Source organism: Pundamilia nyererei, unplaced genomic scaffold, assembly GCF_000239375.1.
Source record: "Pundamilia nyererei isolate P.nyererei 1_Seehausen unplaced genomic scaffold, PunNye1.0 scaffold00049, whole genome shotgun sequence".
Lineage (NCBI taxonomy): Eukaryota > Metazoa > Chordata > Actinopteri > Cichliformes > Cichlidae > Pundamilia > Pundamilia nyererei.
In genome coordinates, this window is record NW_005187450.1 from 2,328,252 (window position 1) to 2,343,920 (window position 15,669).

The 15,669-nt window shown below is 39.8% G+C and overlaps 1 protein-coding gene across 5 annotated transcripts in view; it reads left to right on the forward strand.

The window, feature by feature from the left end:
• Positions 1–3,207: 3,207 nt before the first annotated feature.
• Positions 3,208–15,669, forward strand: part of kazna (kazrin, periplakin interacting protein a) — a 181,347-nt gene continuing 168,885 nt past the window's right edge. For 3 of the 5 annotated variants that reach the window (XM_005732983.2, XM_013910815.1, XM_005732985.2), the window contains exon 1: positions 3,208–3,639. In XM_005732983.2, coding sequence (XP_005733040.2) covers positions 3,564–3,639 — 76 coding nt within the window. In that variant the 5' untranslated portion in view covers positions 3,208–3,563. The remainder of the gene's footprint in view (positions 3,640–15,669) is intronic. The other 2 variants (XM_013910816.1, XM_013910818.1) reach the window with 2 other exon arrangements.

Genomic DNA, 15,669 nt, shown 5'->3' on the forward strand with positions numbered 1-15,669 from the left:
GCTTTTAAGTCCAGATTGAGAGAGCCAGAGAAAAATGTTTTTTAAAATGTAATTGTTATTTATAATATGTATGTAACTTTGTAATTTTAACGTGTTGTCGCCTCTTGGCCAGGACTCCCTTGAAAAAGAGGTTTTTAATCTCAATGGGATTTTTTTCCTGGTTAAATAAAGGTTAAATAAATAAATTAAGCCTAGTCCTAGGCTTAAAGTTGTTTAAATGGAGGTCTTCACTGAATTATTCCTTTAATCTGGGACTAGAAATAATCAATGTCAGAGAAACCCTTTGAAAACATCTTTAAACATGATAAGAAACTTGCTGAACTGCATTTTTGGAATAATTTGAAACATGAATTGTTTATGTCCATAATTACTTGCTAGCAGACTTCTGCTAAAATTGCTAGGATCATAGTTGCCTCGGTCTCTCATAGTGTTCGATGTCTGTACTTTAACCCAGACAGATCTGTGTGATATTGTGAGGTATTGGTCACCTGTGTGCTTGTGCATGTGTGTCTCAAACTGGAGGACCTGATCATAAATGCGTTTCTCCATTGAGTTACAAGTGATCAAAGAAAACATCATCTGAGTGCTTCAAAGTGTTGGTTCTTGAATATAAATGAGACAGGCCCCAGTCAAATTTAACAGGGGTGCTGGCTAAAAATGAAATCCTACCCACAGAAAGGCAGCAGCTCTCTCCTGTCTGTAGAGACAAGGTCCAAGTTTCTGACCATCAGTCATTTACGGACGAAAAGTAATCTCTGCCTAAATGTAATTGTTCATTAACATGCAGTGCAGTGGGCGTGAGTTTAATTGGAAATTGGCAGTTAGGCTGAATCTTTTATTTGCTGTGGGCAAATGATAAGCCCAGGGGCAAATAATATATGAAGAGAGCGGAAAGATTTTTTATTTCATGACTCTTTGGTATTATGAGGAAACAGTAGCAGTGGCTTACATCAGTCTGTGACGCTGACATATCGCTGTAATTTCCGCAGCCCCTTGTGTCATGGCTGTAGCCAGCAGTGTAATGCAGATGCACACGATTCAGCAGCAATAGGTGCAGTAAACTGTGTGTGTTTTTTCTAAAGCTGCTTTGTTCTCCACCTGGTGAACCTCACATTTTCACTCTTTAGAAGCTTTTAGCGGTTCTGAGTCAAATGAACACAAATGGTTTGGGGTTTTTACTGGAGGTTTTTTTTTTTTCTCTGACACATTCAAAAGCTCCAGGAAATGGATTTTACTCAAATTGAACACATATGGGTGAGAGTGCTGCTTTGTAATTGCACTGAGGAAATCCATGAGCTGTCAGATACTGTAGTTCTTAGGATTTATAGCACATGTGTAAAGGAATTTAGCTCACTTGATGTTCTTTAAGTAATTAAGAATTCAAACAAGTCCAATTACACTCTTTGGGAATAAGGGATTAGGTTTCAGGTGCCTTAAGTAGCAGTGCCTGGCAGGTGATTTTTTTTAGCTTGGAGCCGTGCCAGTGTACGTATAGTGACAAACCATAGCCCTGAGGTGCGAGAACTCCCAGTGCTCACAAGCTCAGCAGTAACTTCAAACTGTGATGCTGCATTTGTATGCTCAACACAGCTGAAGATCTTAGCCCAGGGCAATGTCGAATTCTCACAGGAAGCTCTGGTGAGAAGTGAGGAAACATGATCAGAGATGATTGAAAACAAAAACAGCCACGCAGAAGTCTAAGAAGGAGAAACTTTTGATCTTCTTCTTGTTAATTTCATCACTTATTCTCGGTGTGATGCACAATATTAAATTCCAACCACTGAGAGATGGATTGCAATTTTTTCCCCCTACTTCTGGGTGGGTCGGAGACCTGACCTGCGTCTTATTTGTCAAAAACCTAAATGACTTGGTAGACTTTGAATGATGCAGTGTGTCATCTGGAAGTACGGATTAGGTTTGGATGTGCACAAACATGAAATGCTGACAGGACCCGTCAGGATCACAGCGGTTTTGTGAAGAGAGATGAGAGGAAAAAAATACATCACAGTACCTCCGGCCATGCTTGTTCTGGCTATTGTGATGTTTATTTGAGTCAAATTCAACGTCGTCTTTGGTGCAGCCAGAGTCACTTATGTCGGACTTGTCCTTGGCTGGAATCTTGATCTCGGGAAGTAAAATTCATGTAGCCCTGCAGATCCTAATGCCGCTCATTTGCCGCCTCTCGCAACTGTTAGTTCAAAGCTAAGAGGGATGTGACACTGGCTTTACGAGTTGAAGCTAAGTCCCTCCAAGCAAGCAGCACTTTGTGGGTGTAATAAAAACCAACAGGATACAAGGATAAAGTACTACTGTAAAAGTCACTTCTTTCCTCTCTCTGCGTGCTCTTAATGCGGGAGCAGAACAGGCACAGTAACGAGGACATTAATAAAGGATGCGGATCCATTTTTAATGATCCACTGGCCCCTTTAGTTTGAAACCGATTTTATTTTGTGCTCGCGGTCGAGCTTTATCTTCAGGATCCCTGTTTTTTGCCTTGCGAGGGACTCGTGAAAGCCGTTTTGCTTGCACAAGCAAAGTGCTGCATAAAACCTGCATACACCTGACTGTTTGTGTGTGAGTGAGACACAGAGAGAGATGCAGTCTTCTCTGTCTATATTTGGAAGATAATCCTCAAGTATGAATGTAAGGGGGGAGAAAGGGAGGGGAAGAAAGAATGGTAGCTGAACCAAATTCAGTTTGGAGTCAAATATATGAGAAGAGTGTGGGGAGGTGCGCACGAAATCAAAACACTGGGTATGCTGCCGTTGCTTTATAGTGCATCTATAAGTGCAGATTATGAACATGTGCCATATCATTCTTCATCATTTTTATGTATTTTACATTCAGTGCATCTCAACTTAACACTTCTCAACAGTTAGATTAAAGAGAAGCAGTTGAAAAAAAAAAAGGCTACATTTCACTGTGTGTTATACTTGTATAACTATGCATGTGACAAATAAAGAACCTTGAACCTTGAACCAGTTATGTAGACAGAGGGAATCAAAGCCATGGAAAGTCTCAAGTAGCAGCAGCTACAGAATAATGTAAAAACCAGTTACACACACATGCACACATAGTCATCTCTGTTCTTGCTTTCGTCAGGGGAGAGAGTCTGCCTTCTCTCTGCAGCAGGGTTCTCCTTCTCATTGCTCTCTCTGACTCTCTCTCTCTCTCTCTTGCTTTGTTCATGCTGTGTTTGCTATGCTCTCTGTCTGAAGCAGCGCCACACTAGAGCCCTAATGAGCAGGCTGAGAGCAACCCAACGCAGATCTCCCATCAGCTGAAGAGCAGCAGCAACTCTGACGGCATCTGAGGCAACAAGACGCGGAACTGATCTGCAGTCAGCAGGGAGGCAGCTGTAGAAAGCAAATGACATCCCAGGAAAAGGCGTGGGAGAGGTTGTGAAGTGTCTTCAAAGGCAAATTAGCAGTCAATTGAGAGACTGGAGAGGAGAGGATTGGTCCAGTGTGATCGCTAACCTTCCGCACTCCGAGGCAGACTCTCACTCCACTTTTCTCTTCTTGAGCCGAAGGACCTCGCCACTTCACCGGAGGAGCCCAGCCATGGAGGAGATGCTCACCTGCAGCCGAAGCCCTTTCTCCCAGGTGTTTGGGCGTCAGGGTCAGCTCATGCAAGCCAGTGAGTGCAAACATCAACACTAAATTATCTTGTGCATCCTGTTTGATTCTGATTGAGTGTTGCAGTGTTTAAATAATGCATGGACGCACTGTTCATTTATATTCGGTAAGCTTTTTGAAAGTAGCCTATTCTGAAAAATTAATAAATAAAAATACAGCAACGCGGTTATGCAAAATTAAGGTGTTTACGTCTCAAAATGTGCGTCCTACTTTTGCAATTAGGAAATCGTTTTTTAATGTAACTTTGTTTCGACGCTTCGAGTGCAATTAATCCTTCAGTTCCGTCAACATATTTAATCATGTCATTCAGGGTATTAATATTATTAATATTTTTGCCTCCACGCAGTTTTGTAATTATATATATACATATATATATGTATTTTTTTCTTAATATATATATTATAAAGTATATGGAGTCCTTTGGAGTGTAAAGCAGTTGGCCAGAGCAGTGTGTTATTGTTGATAGACTGTGATGCTCCTTTCACACACACACACACATGAGCAATGTCATGTGTGAAGATGCGTGTGCTCCGACTCGTGCGTGTGAGAGGTGGGTATGTGGGATTGAAGCTCACTTTTTCATGGGTGCAATCCTTTGATCTCCGTCTGGTTGAACATGCCACAGGTCTAAAAAGAAAAAAGAACGAGATCAGCCGCAGAAAATTCAGCTCATTAATTGAACACAACAGCATGAGCAGCTGTAAAATAGTAGCAAATGGAATAACTGAGCAATAACTCCCTATTTTTTTTTTTTGTCCAGCCAGAGTAGCGTCACTGTAAACCTTTAGGACATTTTACCTTATTGACAAAATGCATTTACAATATGAGGTTTCTGAGTAAATTCAGATTGTAGTTGTTTAAACAATTATTCCTATATTCAGTTGATATTTTTCTGCCTCCATACATACATTTGGGTTTTGCGATCAAACCTCACAGCGTGACAAAACCTGCCTCGGTTGAACTGTTGCAAAGTGTCACGTAATCCCCAGAACAGAAAATGGAAGCCTTTGGCCTTAAGAGACCTGAGCAGAGAGTTTTGGGTTCTCACAGGTTTGCTGCAGATTGAACTGGGCGCATATACATCCTCTGTGGTGCAGAAATATTATTTTAAAACAGGAGCGCTGGCTTTTTCTTTTTGCGTGTGTTTAGTTGAGCTGTACCCTTTCGGGTTTTGTCTTCTCCTTCATCAGTAAATCGTGTCTTGTTTTTAGGACGCTGTTTAGCAGTAGGAACAAAAGTCGTCTTTCCCATCATTGGAAATGTTCTGTGATGGCACACTGTACAATGTAAACTTTTTTTAATAGAACTACTCCTTGTATTTTATAATAGCTGCTTCTTGGAGTCCTAAGTGGTAATTAGGAGGATTGGATAGGTTTTCCTGATTTGAAAGACTGAAATGATTACTCACTTAGGTGCTCATCCAGGCATTGTGAATAACACAGCAGGCAGTGTTAACGCAGTGGAAAATCAAGGGAAAAAGACATGACTGGTTAAACGTTTAGAGGCATTTCAGGGTTTCTTTGTGCAATTTGTTTCCGTTCTATTACTTACTGAAACATATCCACATTTGTTATTCAGCCTATGTTGTATATTTATTATACATAAGCCCGGCCGAATAATAACTTCAAGTCAAACTGTGACGCTTTCCCCCAGTGCCTACTTATCAGTCACAGGATAGGTGAGAGCGCCGGGTGCATTAAACCTAAATGCCACTCTCTGGTTGTGAAGATGACATTATCATTGCATGTGTTGTGATGAATTACAGCCTGTCTTGCGCTACCCCAAGTTATCTATGCTCTTTGAAGCTCGTGCTGCATGTCTGCGATTTCGGATGTGAGAGAGGGAAGGGAAGGGAAGGGGGAGGTGGAAGGAGGAGGAGGAGGGGACGGGCGGGGAGAGGGGCAAGAAAGTGAGCAGGCTGCAAATTGTGTGAATAAGAGATGGCTGTTTTAATCTATTTTTAGCAACAACCTTACATACTGTTGCACAGCTGTTGGAAGGCTAATCCACAGTGGCGCTGGCTTGCAATATCGGAACAGTAATTATAGGGGGATTTTATTTTTTTTTGTTATCTTTGGCTGTCACCCATCATTGGATCAGGAGTCCCTCAGCTATATGTAAAGGCCTGTTTGAATTGCAGAGAGAAAATCCATTCCATGAGTGTTGCACATGCCCAAAGACTTGAATATTAACAACCTTCTGGTGGTACCAGAGCAGAATAAACAGTTTTCTCATGAATCATATTCACGTGGCACTGCCAGGTGCGTAATCCTGCAATAAATTCTCTTATTCCCCACTGGTGGTGTGATTTGGGTTGTGTTCAGTTTTGTGACGTGTTGTCAAAAAAAATGAAATTAAATAAATAAAATCCTTCAGCAGCCGATGCTCCCATTTGTTCGGGGAGCGTGACAACAGATTTTTGGCTTTTGAATAGTTGAATTACTCTGGGAAAGTTTATTTCTTACGTCAGTGACTTTCCAAGGTTAAACCAGTCAAGGTAGAGCACCGCTACCCATTAAATTAGGTGTGTGTGCTGTCAGATGCATTCTTTGCTTTTTGTTACTTTAATTGAAGTTAAAAGACTTGTTTCCCTTGAGGAAAACAAAGAAAAAAGACAATTCTGACCTGTTTTAGACACCAATAAGACCCTACAGAAGCACAAAAATGATTTGAAGCCTCCCGGCTGTTGCTGTGTAGGAACCAACATTCATGTTGTTTTTTTCGTGTCCTACATTGTTTCTCAGCCCCAATTCCTTTCCAAACCCCTGTCAGGTTGGAAGTAAATCGCCGTGTAAAACGATTAATGTCCAACACTAAATTTGACTACACTGGCTTCCTCCTGCTGAGCATTTCTTTATTTGTTGATTCGGGCTTTGTCGTGTTTGAAGCTGGAATAATACCGTAAGTAAATTGCCTTCTCCGAGACCAGTTCGAGCTGAGGCTCTGTGAAAATGAAAATAAAAATGGAACACAGTCGTTTGCAAATCATATAAACCCTCATATTGAAAAGGGTAGAAATGGAAAGTTGAAAAATATTATCGATGATGGAAAAATCTCTTCTTCATTTGGGGAAAAAAAAACCCAACAAAATGTTGCGACTGAGGTGTTTTTAGAAACTCTGCTGCGCCACGTCTTCTTTTAACAGTATTATCTTTTAGCTTCAGGGAACTCAGGGGAGCAATTGGTGAAGTTTTAAAAGTGAAATGTTTTCCTATTCTTGCTTGATATTGGATTTCAGCTGCTCAGCAGTTTAACTTTTTGTTTCATAATGTGCCAAGTGTTTTCACTGGGTGACAGGTCACGACTGCAGGAAACTGAGGTAACTGTGGTTGTTCTGCTGCATGACATCACGTGCCTAAAAAAACATGCATTCCCTTATTGTTTGGGCTAAATGGTGCCTTCAAGGCCGTAGGAGTTACCCTCCGTCCCATCACAGTTTTTGAGCTGTTCATCGATAACTCGGGCTCTCGGTTGTTCATGAGTACCAAAAAGACTTTCAGCTTTTTGGACCACATGAGTTTTCCAAGTCACCTCAGCCCACTCAACCCAGTCAATGTGCTTTTGTTTTTAATTTCCATGTTAGAGTTTTCACTTGGCAAATGTGTAAAAGTGTTTCCAGAATTGTCTCTGAGGCCATGCAGTGCTGCCTGAGGGCCATTCACTGGTAGTTTTTAGCCTCGGCCTTGTACGGAGGCTATTCTCCTGATTTTCTAAATCTTTCAATGATATTATAGAAACATTATTCCTAAACTGCTGAACTATTTCACGCAGTCATAGATTTTATTTTTTGTTGTTGAAACATTTATCTCCATTAAAAGTGACATGGAAGACTTTCCCAACTTAAACATTGGCGCAGAGTATGTTTTCAGTTTTTTGGCAAAGTTGGAAGCACTGTTTCCTTTCTTGCCTGTCACTTTACCCTTGAATATCTTCCTAATACCTCAATAAACCGTTGGTAAATCCCCGCTCAGGAGAGGTGGACGTGATTTGAAATTTTAATACATGACCACTGCAGGTGCAGAACATATTTTGGTCTTCTTTGAAGTGATTAATTCCTCTCCTTCTTCCACTTGTGTTATGGTTCCAGCACACTCACAGATTCCTCACACCTCCTTACCCGGTGGGCTTTCCTGCAGTTAGAGATTAGCTTCATGCTGCTGGTGTTGCTAATCATGTAGACGGAGTCACTTTGCAAGAGGTTTGCTGGTGCAGTCTGTGTGTGCACTCAGCTAGGTAACTTTTTTTTCTTTTTGCACATGGTGAGTCTTGGATTTGGGCTGTTTCAATGTATTTAGTTTACTCATAAAGGAAACCCCTTGATCGGTCAGCTCTTTGCACCAATACGCTCCATCTGCTGTCATTTTGATGTGCGATGAAAGAAAAATCACACAGAACAAACGTGATGAGTCATACAGTTTTCACATGAGCAGAAAATAATTGATGTACTGACAGCGACCACACAATCATGACTCTGCAGGACTTTTGATTTGACTTTGCCATGTGTTTTCAGATTTACCTTGCAGATTTAATTGGAGCAATAGATGAAGTGTTCAATATTGATCCCTCTGAGGTATTGTGCAGTGCATTGTTTTTTGGATTTAAGGTACTGTATTCTGCTGCATTCACCTTGTGCTATTTTGCATAACGTTTGTGGAATATCTTGTGTAGTGTATACGGAACATAAACGGCGATTATCTCACAAGGTTTAACGTCTAATCTCAAGCCTGCAGCAGTTTAAAAACTAAATACAAAAATAGAGGTATACATCACAGGGCAAATCATTATGTAACACGCCTCCGCATACTTTTTTGTCTAGGTTGCGTATTGACTGGTCAAATACAGATGAGCACAGGTCATTCGTCTGCACCGCTGGGCAGACTTATCTTCAGATGGCCATGATATTGGCATCCGGGAAGCTAAATCACAGCAGGGCATCTGAATCACATGTGACTGTGCTCACTTATCCATGCAGAAGACCGATGAACTGTGCAAGTACTTCTTTTTTGAGAAATAATATCCATGTTGGCCTATTTGAAACACTATAACCTTTTCCTCAGTCGCAGCAAAACATGTTGCATGAAGTTGTTTTGGGAATCGTTCTCATAGCAGACATCCACCTTCTGAGTTTATTATTCAGAAGCCAGTGCTCGCAGAGGAAAAATGCTGTCAGTGCAGTCATTTTAGTTTAAGCGGCAGACCATGGCACACCTGGTACATCCTGAAAAATTTACAATGCACACATCCCTAGCTGTTCCTGTGCTTATAGAACTGGCATCCCCAGCTTTTATTAGCCCCGGGATAAATCAGAACGCTGCCAGAGGAGCCTGATTGAAAACAGAGTTAGGGTCAGCAGGCTCTTTCTTGGCACGTCTTATCCTGTAGTGTACCCCAATTCCAACATAAAGTTTGTGTCAGCACAGCCTGTCACACACAGAGGTGATCGTGAATGCAGATTGCATATGTTTAAAACTGTTGTGTTATTTTTCCCCCTTATCGTTTTTCACAGGAGTCAGATTTAGAAGCAGCAAGCGGGGGGACAAAAAACAACAAAAAAAACCCATAAACCTGTAGTCTGACGATATTTATCTACAGGAGAATGACAGCCTAAACAGAGAGCATGTTTGATGCTGTGAAGATGTGATGCAGAAAGTGTGGAAAGTGCTGCAGTATAATGAAGCCGTACCATACAAGCGCCCTCAAGGACATGGTGCTGTGATGTGATCTGTACTTTGGAGCTTCATACAGAAGTCACAGTTAATACAGTCTGTAATATTTAGCTTCTCCTTCGGCTGCTCCACTCATAACTGTTGGAGTACTGGGATACATTTTAGCAGAAAGTCAATAGAAATGTAAATGCACAGATTAAATTCTGAGCTATTTAGATATGAAGCTTGAACTTGTAATTTTTTAAAAGCCAGTAAAGCATATGAGATAATGCCCTATACATGTGTTAAAGGGATATATTAAGTAGAGAATAATATTTTTTCTGCAGTAATATGCTAAAGTATAGCTAATATGTAGAAAATGAATTGTTTTGAATTTGTTTTGTCTGCATTTACTTGAAAAAAAAAGTTTAAAAAATTAATTGTACCAGTAACAGAAAGCACAAAGTGTAACAACCACTTTTTTCTACAGAGACATAGCTCATTTATTTACTTATTTATTTTTTGAACTATTTTTTAAATGTATTTTTTTAAAAGAACCATCCTTGGAAGAAGAAAAAAATGCTGCCAAATCATCTTAGTAAAATCTGCACAGTCAAATGTATCTGCTGTGTTAAAGTGCTGGCAGAAATCTCAGAGCTACTTATCCAGATTTAAGAAATGAAAACAAAACTCTGTGCTATTATCTTTCTGTTTGTGTTTTGAGGAAGCCAATTTTGCTCTAAACATTGTGCTATTTTATCGGCAGCCACAAGCAGCCACTGAACCAAATAGCCTGCTTTAAAATGGGTATGAGAGGGCAGGCTAACCAAACACAAATGAGAGGAAATAGGCTGTGCAATTGAAAACATTTCCACTGTAGGAAAAAAGAGAGAGAAAAACAAACGAAGAAACAAACCTAAAACTCAAGTAAGGAAATCTCTTACTACAAAAATATGGGTAAGAGGAGAAGATGAAGAGATTTTGAAGCTAACACAGAAGGAGCGCTAACGGTTAGCTGCCAAGGGCTCTTGAGATTACTATACTGAACTACAGAGGAAAGCAATACACATAAGCAATGTTCCCTCTAATTGTGCATTGCTGGCACGCGTTGCGCACGAATTTTTTTTTTAACCTGAATTGAAATTAAAATGAAAACTTTAACAATTCAGTTTTGCAGTGTTAGTCAGTAAGTGACTGGCTGCTCCCGTATAGGATTAGAACGATGCTACCTTATCCCATAGTCCAGCCAATGATGCGATTCACATTCGTATATACGCAGCTAATTAACGTCGTTGACAGGCTATGACAGCGTCCTTATGTGCCGACACCGGTGTTTTAGCTAGCAAAGCGGCGTGGCTGATGTGGAGCGAAGCCACGTTAATGACAACGTGTACAACCATTGGAGATGTGAGCAGGACAGACGGAACATTTGATGGAAAAAGTGTGGACTTTATACCAGTTTTTAGGAGTGACGGCAGTGTTTTGAGATGTAAGAGATTTGCGACGTTTAGCGCAAATCTTGTGTAGTTAGTGTGTAGTGTAGTCAATAGTTTTGTTGTGTGTGTCAGAACAATGAGGCGACTGCTGAATGTTACAGGTGTTACAGCAGTGATACATCTCCTGTTGTCAGGCCTGCTATTTAAAAAAACGCCTTGCCTGCATTTTTAGGTAAACAGCTGCAAAAAACTTTGTTGTTTGCAAAACTCAGTTACTTTTTTGAAGAAGTAACTATATAATTAATTGCCCAACGTTGGTCATTATATTCTGTATTTTGCAGACAGAGAGTTACAGGACTCTCCCAGACCACAGACTCATACTCATAATACAAGTCAGAGCTTTATGAAAAAAAAACAAAAGAAAGTTGTGTTTTCAAAATTGGAGTTCAAGTTATTTTTACTTCCAATAGTGTTAACATGCTACACAGGTCATGAACAAGATTTTTTTTTAAATTTTCATTGTAAGTGGGCTAAAGCAGTTAATTAAAAGTAGTCTAACATAAATGTAAATGCTGTAATTTGATTATTTTACTAAACCATGTAACTCGGATGGATTCGATGCTGGCGTGACCACAGTGCACACGTCTGATGCTGCTCACAGTGGTCCAAGGGACCGCTCAGGGAGTTTGTGTGTTTGCTCAGACACATGAAAAATTAGAGGGAACATTGCACATAAGGCTGCTTTAAGGTGCAGGGGCTTTATTTACCATTACCAAATGTTAATGCTAATGTTTGTGGTTGATTAATTGAACAGGGCAACAGTAGGCAGTTTAGTTCATGCATGCTAAACAATTGCATGCTAGTTTGTGTGAGTCTTGCTTAACATTTAGATGGAAAACGCAACAGTTTCTCAACATTTCGCACCAACTTAAAAGTAAAATGTTCACATATAAAAGTGAAAGTACATATATATATTTTAACCTGGCAAACTATGAGGCGGTGTCTGTGCTATTTGCAGTTCCCTTAGTTTGTGCCTGTTTTCAAATCTGATAGATGGACACTGTAGAGATGGAGGGGACAGGTGGCAGGCTGCAGACTGTGCATCACATGTGTTTGAAAGAAGGAGCTTGACAAGTTTATAAACTGATAAATGCTGCCATTTTCTGCTGGTGTGTGATGAAACACGTGTAGTTATTTGTTTTTCAGAGGTGGACTTTGTATATTTGCACAATGAGCAGACACGCTTTTTTTTAAGTAGGACTTATAAAATCTTTAAACAAAGGGACTAATATCATAGGGACTAAGTTATTACTTAATAACATTATAATGGGTCCAGAGGGTTGCTTTAATCTGATTAAATACTGTATCATGTGGGAGCTGATATTAAAAAGATAATGTGTTACTGAATCATTTTAACACATGTGAATGCAGGTAAAGCATTGTTTTGCCTAGTTTTGGGGAATCATTAAAATTTTTAGCTCTTGATTAAGTGTGTGGCATTTTCTGCTTTGCACATTCAGTTACTGAAGCAGCCGCGTGAATGCTCTGTTTGCAGCAGCACAGCCAAGTTAGATTTTGCTGCTGACAGGCATTGCTGACAACAAAATAAACAGTCCGCAGTGAAACTTACTGCAGGGACTTGATTTTTCTTGACATCGGATGGGGGACAGGTGCACAAAACCAACCATCTGCTCACAGCGGTTCGGAGATCATCCTATGAGCCTGTGGGGTTGCACAGTGGTGGCCACAAGTTGGCAATGTTGGATGTTAGCCAGTAGACGGAAGCCTGCACTCTTATTTTGTACCTCTCTTCTTATTTTGTTTTAATTACAACATTTCTGCAGACTACACATTAAGTTTAATTGCATAGGGATAAATGAGTGCAGATATTAGTTGTATTAATTTACTCGTGGGTTTTTTCCACAGTGTACAATAAGCTGAAGGCACAGTTCACACTGAGAAGCTTAGAATAAAACCTGACATTGTCAGTTAAACTTTATGGAGCTGTATTTAAGGACCAACATTTTCTCCTCTGGCTCCTTGACAGGGCCACTGTAATCCTCACCAAACGCAAAGTTGATTATATTTGTAGTTGTGATTGTTTTACAGCTTTTTTCACATGCGTTGGTATTGAGATGACGCTTATTTTTATTTCTTTATTTTTTTGTGATGGTTGCATTTATCTTCATTGGCAGGTGGATGATGTGTCAGCAGCAGCAGCAGCTTGATTCGTCTGCCAATCACGTCAATCCTAGTCTGTAATCCTCCACTTTTCTGCTTCTAAATCCTCACTTCAGGCATCTGTGCTCTCCCATCTAGACAATCCATCTCCGCTGAGCTTTCCTCTGTGAAACGAGAGATCATTGATGAGCGATAAAAGCTTAGACTTTAATCCCAAACACATACAGGATTATAGAACGAGTGTTGCACGTTCAAAGTGAAGCAGTAGTTTCTGCAGTGACTATGAAGACACGAAATGAGAAGTTTTCAGGAATAATTATCTGAGAAAATATTCAGCTGACTGAAATGTTGCCAAATAAGTTTTGATGACATTTGACAATTTCAAATATCAGTCTAACTCACAAATAGCTGACTTCCACGTTTTCTTGGACACGGTCAGAGCCTGACTGATTTATCGGCAAGCCAGTATTACCGGCCAGTATTGGCTATTTGCTGAAGTAATGTTATAACTACTACTAGTATTAGTAGTTGAAAATCAAAAGGTAAAGAAGGCACTCCTTTCCACGATGTCATCAGTGTTGATTTTGCATAATGTGCCCACCAGGGGGCACTCACAATACAACATCAAACATCAAACTAGAACACGACAACCTGCTGATCTGATCCAAGTAAATAAACTACTAGGCTTACCAGCAGAGATGGGCACTGTAATCCGATTACTGTTTCAAGTAACGAATAAGTAAGGGATTACTATAGCAAAAAAGGTAATTTGATCTATTAGATCTCAAAAATCTATTGCTTTATTACCTATTCAGGTTGTAAATCATTAAAAAAAAAAAAACTAAGTAACTAATTACTTTTGAAAATAAGTAATCAGTAAAGTAACAGGAATACTTTTGGGGGGAATACTTTTTTCAAGTAACTTGACCAACACTGCTTACCAGATATTAGAATATCGTCCGATATTAAATATATTATCAGTAGTGGTATCAGTCTTAATAATCCTATATTGATGAAGCTCTAGACAGAATACAGCATTTTTCCCTCTGATACTTTTTATGTGTGAAATACGTATAGTAAATGAATTCAGGAGTGATTCCTTTTTATAACTCTCCCTACATAAAGGGAGAAAAAAATCATATTTTGATGTGTTACAGATTAAACTATGAAATTTGAAAGAAGGCCAGTAGCTAGACTGCTTTTGACTCTGACTGTACTGTGCATTCAATAATATACGGTGCCTTTAACAGCTGTGTGCATCTCCCCACATCTATACAAATCCTGAAAAAAGAATGAAGATGGCAAAATGACTGCAGATACATTCTCATGTATGTATGTTTCTTTGTGATTAGCAAGGAAATCTTTATGGATGGCTGAATACTCAATAATGTGTCACTTGCACTTTTTTTTTTTTTTTGGCTTTTCCTTTTAAATACAGTCGATGGGCTTTATTGTCCAGCTAAGGTTAGAGGAATATGTTTCATTTTTCGGATGTGTCGAGGCTTAACTTCTCACCTTCCACTATAATTATCAGAGGCCCCTGCTGCCTCAGGGAGTAATCTCACTCACGCTGAGGTGTTAGGATTGCACAGCACAGCAGGCTGCAAAACTGCACAGGACTGACTGAGCTGACCCCGACGATTTGTCACACACTAGTCGGTGTTGACTCAAGTGCAAGTTCTGTGACACTGCTCGGAAGGAAACAAACTTTGAAAATATTTCAGTTCAAATATATTTAAATTTGAAAAATGTGAAATGACCAGTTGACTTAAAATCACCCAGATTATTTTATTCACACCGTATTTTCTCTCTCTCCGAAGCCAGAGTGAGATGCACAGACATGACCAACACCTTTTGTCCTCAGATAACTTTTCTGAGCAAGTATGTAAATCTAAAAAGAAAAAACCAAAATCAGCATCACCTAAGCACTTCTTCATCTCCATCGTGTCGTTTTAACTGCTGCAGGAAAACTTTAACAAAAGCAGCTTAACCGACAGGACTTGTTAATGCTCTGAAACGATTTTAATCTCATTTAAGTGAACGGTTTCCTTAAATAAAAGCCCCCCTTATGAAACGCACCTTTGATTTTAAACTTAAACACATATCCTGTTGGAGGACTGTCATTATGCATGTAATCCCTGTTGTTTGTGTTGTGGCAGCAGCGGCTTCCAGCCCCCGCAGCTAAATCGACAGGGATGACAGTGAAAGCAAATGGTCTTGTCAAGTGTTATTCATACCGCCCCCTACTCACATTAGACTGCCATCATTTTCACTGACCAACACCTTTGTCGGTACACGCTGTATATTCCATGAATATTAATATTTGTGGGGAGTGAGAATTTATCTTGGAAGCTAAATACATAATGCTGTATTATTTATTTAGATACCTGGATTACCCAGCTTCTGTCATCCCTCTTTTTACTTACTAAGGCCCTGCTTTCTTTTTCTGCACTTGTTGAATTTTGGTCTGTGTTTGGATTTATTTGATATTCTTTCTGACATTTTGAATGCTCATGCTTGCCGAGTGTCTCCTTTGGTTTCCTTGGTGTTACCTGTGTTACTCGTTTATTACTTTCCTTTTCTGTCTTGTTTTTCTTTCCTGATTTATTTTAGAAATTGCTTCACAATGCGTGCGTCTCGTTGTTTGACTTTCTGTCTTTGTGTTACTTCCAGTACTGCAAATTTAACACAGGACCAGTGCCGATCATTACTGACGTTTATACTTCAGAGCAGAGGCTCGTTTATGAGATGAATCGTCATCAGTTTGCA